General features: G+C 52.6%; 2 protein-coding genes across 2 annotated transcripts; both read right to left on the minus strand.

Annotated features, from left to right (window-relative positions):
- Positions 1-68: 68 nt before the first annotated feature.
- Positions 69-3211, minus strand: ATP6V1FNB (ATP6V1F neighbor). The gene is made up of 2 exons (XM_037836207.1): positions 2369-3211; positions 69-763 (listed from the first exon to the last, which is right to left on the minus strand). The coding sequence occupies exons 1-2, from the start codon at positions 2787-2789 to the stop codon at positions 654-656; spliced, it is 531 nt and encodes a 176-aa protein (XP_037692135.1). The 5' UTR covers positions 2790-3211; the 3' UTR covers positions 69-653.
- Positions 3212-3350: 139 nt separating this feature from the next.
- ATP6V1F (ATPase H+ transporting V1 subunit F) lies at positions 3351-5897 on the minus strand. Its single transcript, XM_037836208.1, has 2 exons — positions 5672-5897; positions 3351-3823 (listed from the first exon to the last, which is right to left on the minus strand). The coding sequence occupies exons 1-2, from the start codon at positions 5827-5829 to the stop codon at positions 3622-3624; spliced, it is 360 nt and encodes a 119-aa protein (XP_037692136.1). The 5' UTR covers positions 5830-5897; the 3' UTR covers positions 3351-3621.
- Positions 5898-9200: the final 3303 nt, after the last annotated feature.

The following is a 9200-nucleotide window of genomic DNA, read 5'->3' on the forward strand; positions in this document are numbered from 1 at the left end:
GTAACACCCCGAGAAGGGGGAGGAGGGACGCGGGACTGCCCACCTGCAATGAAAGGTACCGAGGGGCACGAGAGGCGCGGGTCTGCCCGGGTGCTGCCCCCTGCTGTCTCCGTCAAGTCCCGGGGTGGGGGGCGAGGGCGCTCAGCGCTCTGCACCGCCCCAGGTGGACGCGGCTGGGCAGCGGCGCGCGCTGCGGCAGAAGCTATTACAAGTGCACGGGCGAGAGGACACGGCGCCTGCAGGCCCTCAGGGCCAGGTGAGGGGGCGACAGGGAGGTTGGGAGAAGTGGTCCTCTTCCCTGGCATCTGGGTTGACAGGTTTCTCTCTCCCCAGGAACACCCAGAACTTTCAGGAACTGCTGTGGTCCCCTGGTGCTGAGGAGCCTGCGCCTGGGGAGTAGAGCTCATGTTTCCTAGCCCCCTTCTGGTCATTACTGGATCATCAAACGGATCATTGAGGAGATGAGGGTTAAGGAAAAAGCAAGAGGGCAACCTGGAGGTTAGCAAGAGCAGGTCAGAGGTCGTTTTCAGAAAGGCTCAGAATGCAGCCTCAGGGGCTCGGAGAGCCAGACTTGCAGAGGAGCTTTGCCCGGCCAGGAGGCAGGTCATTTCTTCTTGCCTTCCCTGAGCCCACCTGTCCTGCCACGTGCAAGGTCAGAGGGCCAGGTCCCGGGGGTCAAGCAGTGCGAAGGCCCCATTCTTGCGGAAGAATGAATCAATGCGGCACATCTTGCAGGACATCAGTTCTTGCTTTTTTAGGGGGCCTGGGAAGAGACATTAGAGGGCAGGAATGAGTTCCTAAGAAAGGAACTCATGGAAAAAGGGAGTGCTGTCTGCAGAGCTCTAGTAATCTGCTCGTGTTGTATTCACTGTGCAAGTGCAAAGAAATAAAAAGAAATGCTTCTGAGGTGTGGGGGCTGCAGGAGAGTTCAGGGAGCTGGCTGGGGATCTGAATATAGCATTGATGGCAGAAGCATGGTCAGCCATCCGCAATCATTACCCCCAGCCCCATAATACTCTGCTCCACAGGGGCCCAGCCTTTCTTGTCACAGGGACAGATACAGGTGGATTTGTATGGATGATGGGGTTTCCTTCAACCTCCGGCTCCTCTTCTGGGGCTCACTTCCTGCTTTTGCTGGAAAGTTGCTCCCCTCATTCCCCCTTGAGAGCCTGGGGAAAGTGAGGAACTTGCTTGGCAAGAACTCAACTGTGATTATCCCCTACTATGTACTTTTTCTGCACCTGCATTCAGCAGTTGCAGAAAGACACAGGGCTAGTCTCATTTTAAATTCACGACCACAGATAGGAGAGGGACACAGCACCACCCAGCAACCCCGCATTCCCAGCATATTCGTTTTCCCACACTTTACTCATCACAAACTACCTCACTGCCTTTGTTCCTCTCTGTCCCAGCAGATGACCTTGACTCAGTCGGGATGGTCAAGTCTTCCTGCCAACGGAATCTCCCTGCCTGCCTCTGTGCGCCCTGCCTCCCACCTGTCAAATTCCAGCAATTTGTGCTCCCTAGGTGACCTCACCCAATCTCCTGACTTTAAACATCCATATTGACATCCCTCCCCCCAAATTTGCAGCTTCGACTTGAATCTCTCTCCTTGGTCCAGACTTTTTCATACATAGCCACCTCACCAATACCTCAAGCCTAACATGGTCAAAACTGACCTTGGCCTTCAAATATCCTCCAGCCTTGCTCCTCTCCCAGTCTTTCCTGCCACAGTCACTTCAGCGAAAAGCCTGGCTGTGGTCATGGATTTCTCTTACTCTCATATCCAATACATTAATAGGTTCCATTGTTTCTCCCCCAAAACATTCTGAATCTAATCTCAGCTCTACAGCTAATCACCCTAGCCCAAGCCATCACTGTCTTTTGCCAGGATAACTTGAACAGATGCTCAAGTCATCTGCCAGCTTCTACTCTTTCCCCTGAAAAATACATTACTTACATAACAGGGTGTTTTTTTTTTTTTTTTTTTTTTTTTTTTTTTTAAGTAGTCAGCATCATTCACCTGCTTTAAACTCTCCATTGGCTCCCCCTTGCACTTCGAATAAAATCCAAACTCCGTCTTGTCATTAAGGTCTCGGCCTAAACATTACCTCTTTGGCGACTCTTTGCCTGACGAGTCTACCTAAAGAAGCCGCCTACCCCTGTCGATCCCTGGTTTGATCCCAGAACGTGTCTCTCCCAGACATTTCCTCACTCTTATGTTTCTGGTCTGGACCCTTGGCACACTGGAAGGCATGCTCCACAAAAAGGGCTGGGTCTTGTGCCTGGTGCTGAGAGTATGGCCCAGCCCATGGCAGGAGCTCAGTGTGTTTCTTAGGTGAGTATTTCCAGGGAGGTTGGGGCTTACCTAGCTGCCAGCCGTATGTGAAGTTGGTGGTGACGGGGAAGAGGTAGCGCATCTCTGGCCTGTCCAATTTTCGGGTGTTGAGGTAGCGGTAGCGGCCCTGAGAGTCATGGGAGATGCCTTCATACAGCAGGGCCCGGGTGGCAGGCGGTACTGGGTACATTTCTGACTGAATAGGAGCTTCCAGGACAGGGCTGGGGGCCTTGGAAGGAACTACTTTGGGGGCAGGTGGGGGTGAGAGTGGGGCTTTGGGGTGCAGGGTGGGCAGTTTGAGGGGTAGGCGGGCTGCAGCCTTAGCCTTCTGCTTGGCCTTCACCAACGACCCATTCTTGCGATGCCATTCACAGCGCAACATTTTCTCCCTCAGATACTCCTCCTTCCAGAAGTTTTGCCGCAGTGTGCCCATGTTGAGTTGCCGCGACATGGCGGCAGGGAGAGAGCAGTACCAGGGTGGTCACAGCTGAGGGATGAGCACAACAAGCAGAGGCTTTCCTTCTGACAGGGTGGCTGCCCAGGGACAGTCACCTGGCAACCAAGCGTCACCTCACACAGGGCAAGGGTTCTACTTGCCATGCTTTCAGCAGAGCTCACATGCCCTGCTTTCTGAGATGGCCTCAGGCCAGAGCCCACTGGCATTAAGAGATTTGACCCCCAAACCCTTTGCAGGACGCAGGCTGTCTAGTATGACAGGCTTCTGGGTTTCCTGTGCTTTCTGCTCCAGTACCTTGAGGTTAGGCTCTCTTCCAGCCCCATACAGACTGGAGTGGGGGTAGCCAGGGGCCTGAGCTTAAGTCTCCTCTCCTACCTCCTCCAGAGCTGGTCTTTGATTCAGAAGACCATCCTGAAGCTATAGCCTCCTGCACAATCTTCTTGGTCCAATTATTTCAGGCCTGGGTCTTTAACAGAACCTTTTTCATTTTTGGCAATCTAACCTCCCTACCAACAGCTTCACCCCACACAAGTCCTTTGTAGCACCAGCCCACAGTTTAGAGGGAACCAAGAATATTACTTTAATTTAACATCAACAATACACTGTGTGACCGTGCAGGAAAGAGGCAGTGGAAGAGGGGAGAGGGTCAAGCTTCCTGTTCCCTATCTAGTCTTGATTTTAGTGGCAGCACCCCAGCAACTCACAGCACCTCACCTAGCCTCTCAATGGAGTGGGAAGGGGCAGGGAGTTGGAAATCAGAGGCTCAAAATGCAGAGAAGGGCTGATGGCAAGACCAGGGAGGGGCTGGGGGGCTGCGGGGAGGCTGTTAGCGCAGGTCTTCAGCAGTAAACATGCCCCTGGCCCTGCGCAGGATGGAGTCCTTGGCGGCGTCATAGGGGTGCTCCTTGGATGGGATCTCCAGAACGGCGGGAATGGAGCGCTGGTGGGCGTCTAGCGCGTGCCGCACCATCTCGGCGATGTACTGGTTGATGAGGATGATGCCGATGTCATCCCGGTTTAGAAACTGCCTGTTGGGAGAAGGAGGAAGCCCAGAGCAGCCCTCAGGGCTCCAGCCCACTCTGGGTTGCTGGGGCTTGGCTATGGAGGGGAAGGGGCAGGACTCAGCACAGAGGACAAGAGGGAAAGGTTACTACACTAAACTCTAAATTCTATCAAGGATCGATTTTACTCAAAAAAGTAAGGGCCATGTCTCTGAGGGTGCACATCTACCTCCCCTGCTTGGAAGGCTTCCAAGTGAAAAGGTAACAAAGACTCAGGTACATGCTAGCATATACAATGTACTGCCTTTGTGTAAGGAAGGGGCAGGTTAAGTATATTTATTGTGCATTCCCTTGTATTTGCATTAAAAAAATACCAGAAAGATAAGGAAGAAACTAAGTGGCTAACTAGAGCAGGGAGGGGGAAGGTAAAGAGAAGGTAAAGAGGTGGAAGAGGACACAGGTGGGAGAGACTTCTCAATTTATACCTTTTTAATACTAATTTGCAAGTCACATGAACACATTAACTTTTTCAAAGGAAAACAAAATCTTCTTTTAAAAGGGCTGAGGAGCCCAGTGAAGGCCTCAAGGGCTATACTGATGAGGGCAGGAATGGGTCGGAGGAGAAGTCTGGCGTAAGAAAAGAACACAAGATAGGAAGAGGAAACTCAGTAACGAAAGAATCACACTTCCCGCACAAACAGAACGTGGCTCTGAGATCTTCCTTTCTTGTGATCACCCCGCCCCCAATTTGTTAGTTTATTCATTCCTTAAGAACTATTTACTGAGTAGCTACTCTGAGTCAGCAATGGGCTAGGTTAGTCTTGATGATCTCGAAGGTCTCTTTTGGTTGGAAACATGGAAAATTCATGACAAATTGAGTCGCTTCCCCACACTGCTTAGAGATCAGCAGATAGCATCCTCCCAGGTCAGAGCCTATCAGACCTCGGGCAGCAGGAACCAGTCTCAGCCGGCAGTTCTGGGCTGGGCTGTTTAGGGGAAAACAGGTGGGAGTGGTTTACTCCTGTACATCTTGGCCAGGGTCCCTAAGGGAAGTGAGTGGAAAAGTAAGAGGCTGGCACCCTCCATTCCAGTCACCTGTAGATACCTCCTGGATTAAAAGGCATGCCTGCACCCACATTTTGAAGCTATTACCCTTTACCCAGGGCAAGAAATGAGGGCTTGAAATGCAAGAGAACTGCCCAAGGTCTTAGCAGAAAGCCAGACACAGTCCTGGGAAATTTCAAGGCAGACTGAGGAGAGCTGCACAAGCCTGGTGGATACCTGGCTTGAGAGAGGCAGAAAGGATTTGAAATGTGTTCAAATCCCAGCTCTGCCTCTTCCAACTGGGGTGACGTTGGGTATGTGTGTTAACTTCCATGAGCTTTAGTTTTCTCACCTGTACGTGGGAATAATAACCCCTACTTCATAGAACGATTGTGAGCTCCTTAGAGAGATGAAAGTACAAGAAGGCCCGAGCCCATCGCTTAGTGTATGGTTCGTTTAAGAGTCCACCCGCAAAAAAACCTATCCCTGGGCTGGCGGGCGCCCAGGGTGGGCAGGCTGGGACGAAGGGCGGCGTCCAGCTCGTCACGATCTCTGCCCCCTTCTTTCCTGACACACGGTTATGTGAGCGGGAAGCTCATGGACCTGACAAAGCTCAGGTTCCCTGGGCCCCGAAAAGGATCTTGGGGCGCGGGTAAAGCAGTGGCCTCCGCTCCGGAAGGACATCCCGGACTCCCCAAGTCTGGAAAGACCAGCGCAGGAGCGCGCCACCCGGTGGCCCCGATGCCTCCGGTTCCCGGGCCACCTCCGCCCTCTCCCCCGACGCCCGCCAGGCAGCGGCAGGTCCCGTTCAGACTTTGAGAGCTACCGTACCGGAAAGTGTCTTCGATCTCATTGATGGGTGTGTCCTTCTCCACCACCAGGAAATTAGGGTGGCGGTTCTTGTTAAGCTCCCCTATGCCGCCCAGTAGAAAGCCAGTCACCGTGTCCTCGTCTCCGATCACAGCGATTAGCTTCCCTCGCCCCGCCATCCGCGTACCCAGGTAGAGTTCACCCGTTCTCCGGAAGGAACCAAAGCCCCGCCTCCCTAGGCGTCCCCTTTTCGGCCTCTCCCCCAGCCTTTACACATGCGCAGTCCTCCCTCTCCGCCTTTCGGAGCATGCGCATTAATAGCAAACTGCCTTAATCTGACTACGCCTGCGCCGTAAAGAGAGACGCTTATCAGGGGACTACGATTCCCAGAAGGCCGCGCGGCACCACGGGCTCTCACAGGGCACCTCCTCCGTTCAATCGTTTGTTCTTGGAACGAGTCGTTTGTTCCCTCACGCGTTTGTTCGGCAGGCGAATTGAGCTTAGTGGTGCTGGACGCCGACATCATTCAATACATATTTGTTCAACTGACAAAGGAATGAACAAGTTAGTGATGATACTGTCTACTGGGGACGGAGTCAAGTGAACAGGCAATTAGAAAACAGTATATTAATTGCTAAAATGTGAGAAGTTCATGGAAGCACACATTAGAGCTAACTAACGCGTGCGTGTATGGGGGTGGGGTGGGGGGTAGCTCAAGGAGCACTTCCCCAAGAAAGTTGCTTCTAAGCTGAGATCTGAAGGAGCAACAGAATTAAAGGGATAAGAATGGAGGAGAGTTTTCTAAGCCAGAGGAACCACGTGTGCAACGGCTTAATGGCTAGAGAGCATAGTGTCTTCAAGAAGAGTTAAAGAATCTGAAAGTTATCCTGAGGACAGTGGGAAGCCACTGAAGGATTTTAAGCAAGAGGGTGATATGACTAGATGTTTTTCAGAGGGATCACTGTGACTAAGCTATATGCAGAAACAAGACTGAGTTGGGAGGCCATTGTGGTAAGAGGTGAGGGTGGCCAATTCAGCTAGTGGTAATGGGGAATGTGGAGAAGTGGATGGAGTTGAGGTATGTGTGGACAAAACTGGTTTTTAGATTGGATGTGTCTGGGGAGGGGTGGAGGTAGCAGGAGATAGAGGGAGTGGCCCAGGTGACTGCCAGCCTTCTGGCCTGTGCAGCCAAGTAAATGAGAACAACTTTCCGGAGGGAGTGAACTCTGTGAGATGAACAGGGTGAAGGGAAACTTCCATTCTTTCCTCCTCCCTTTCAACAAACAGGCATCCCTGGCATCTAGCCCATGATTTGTGAGTTTGGAGTTAGCAGAGTGCATGGAGTGTGGTCTAGTGGTGATATGTATGGGCTTGGGATTTGGGCACACCTGGGAAATTTGGTACTCAACACTTAAATTCTCAGAGCCTTGGTTTCCTCAGACAATAGTATGCCTATGCCACAGGGCTGTTATGAGGATTAAGTGAGCTAGGACCCATAAATGCTCAGCACCGTGGATGGTACACATGACTCATGACTCACCCAGTATTCAACTGGTAGAGGGCAGCTGAAGCTGAGGAGGCAGAGAGCAAACCATCCAGGGAAACCCTCACATTTGGGAGAGAAGGGGGAGGGAGAGCAGCGAGTGAGGGGGAGTGAGAAAGTGTGTATAAAAGCACCCAGCTCAGTGCCTGGCACAGAACTGGGCTTTCAGTGGCCACCCGGGATGGGTACTTAGCAGATGCTGCCTTTGGTGGGCTTGTCGGGTAAAGTAAGGAGCTGGGACAGCCCCCTAGTCTTCACTTCTTCATTCAACCAATGTTTATCCATTTATCCAATGTTACTGGGGGCTGAGGATACAAGATTGATAAAACACAATTTCTGTTCTCAAGGAGCTCACTGTGGGATTAAGGGGAGGGTGAAAAATGGCAGGCAGGGGTTGGGGCATACATATAGAAAGAGAAGCTCTGGAGGAATCTGGAGGGGGTAGGATCCAGAATGGGGAGGGGAAAGGTACCGCTTTCTCTGACGTGGAGGGAAAAAGAAACTTGCGAGGAGGTAGACAAGCATCGGAGTAAAGAGGTGAAAAGGAAGGGGATTAGGAACTGGAACCACGTGAGTTTTGGATCTTTTCTGGCAGACCCACCATGTGCTGAATGTCCAGGAACTGGTCTAGAGTTGGGGGTTCAATTGAGTGAAATGCTTCTATGCTGCTTTGACCTGCTGTGCCTACTTAGTGCTCATTCATATATTCATTGCCCACACACATTAGAGGGTCAGGGACCTCACAGACTGGTGGGGGAGGCGGAACTCTAGGTCACAGATCAAGGTGGTAAATGCATAGTGCCCCAAGGCACTATGGAAGCTGGTGGGGTTGCTGACCCAGGAGAGGGAGGGAGGGGTCCTAAGAAGCTTCCTTTTGGTCAGGAAGGTGAGGAGAGCAGAGGGGCAAGGTTGTTTCCGGCAGGGGGCCCAAATTGCAGCACAGGGGGAGGGAGGGGTTAGAGGATGACTGCAGCACGGAGAGTGGGTTGGAAGGAGCTGGCTGGGGTCAGGGGGACAAGAAGCTGGTGCAGGCATTTAGGAGGGAGGCTCCTGAGCAAGACTTGGTTGGGGCTAGAGGGTGAGTTTGGAGCAAGCCCGTGTTTGAGCCAGGAACTGGTTGGATTGAAGGTTCCTGGGTTTGCATGTGGCTCCACCTGCCTACTTGGTGAAGAACATGGCTGCTTGAGTCAGCGCATGCTGTTTTAAGGTCTAACTTGAAGAACATCCTTGAGGTTAGGCGGAACTAATACTGGCCTCCCAGTGGTTTGGGCAGTCTTCTAGAACAGTGTCCACCCCCTCTTCCATCCAGCAGCCCTCCAGCTAGCTGTAAACCAGTCCCATGTTCCTGAGCCCCCTGTCCCAGGTTCTGTGAACCATTCCACCATCATCCCAGACTTTGCCAAAGAGATGGCCCAGAGGAGCCGCCCTCTGCCCCAGGGCCTTCCCCTTGGCCGGATCATTCCTCCCGGGGACAGCCAGCTGGCCTCAGCCTCCCTGGGGCCTGAGTCAGTGGCAGCTGGAGAGGAGGTGGCCAGACACGGAGAGCACACCCACAAGGAACAGCCAGAGCCTCTGCGATAGGCCGCACTTTATTTGGGACTGGAGTTTTCCACCTAAGCGGCTCCCAGCTGAGCCGCATGACATGTGCAAAAGTCCTCCCCAGAAAGCTGGGCCTTGCAGTGTGTAAAAAAGGCCCCCCATGGGGCAGAGCTGTGCAACTGTAAAAAAAAAAAAAAAGAAAAAAAAAAAAACCAAGAGAGAGAAATCAGTCCCCCCCAGGAAGCCTGGCTTGGGCAGGGACATATCGCCCTGTGTGCTGCCGCTGCTGTCTGCTCTGGGTCTGTTTTCTTCTCTGATTGTGCTTTCTCTTCCAAGTCCTTAACAGTCTGGGGTTGTGGCCACCAAGGGCAAGGCACAGTCCTCAGGGGCCAAGAGGCCCGGCCGGCAGTGCGGTTTGAGGGTGATCTTTGTCACACACACAGACGCCCCCCCCCCCAACACACACAT

This window comes from Choloepus didactylus, chromosome 5, assembly GCF_015220235.1.
Source record: "Choloepus didactylus isolate mChoDid1 chromosome 5, mChoDid1.pri, whole genome shotgun sequence".
Lineage (NCBI taxonomy): Eukaryota > Metazoa > Chordata > Mammalia > Pilosa > Megalonychidae > Choloepus > Choloepus didactylus.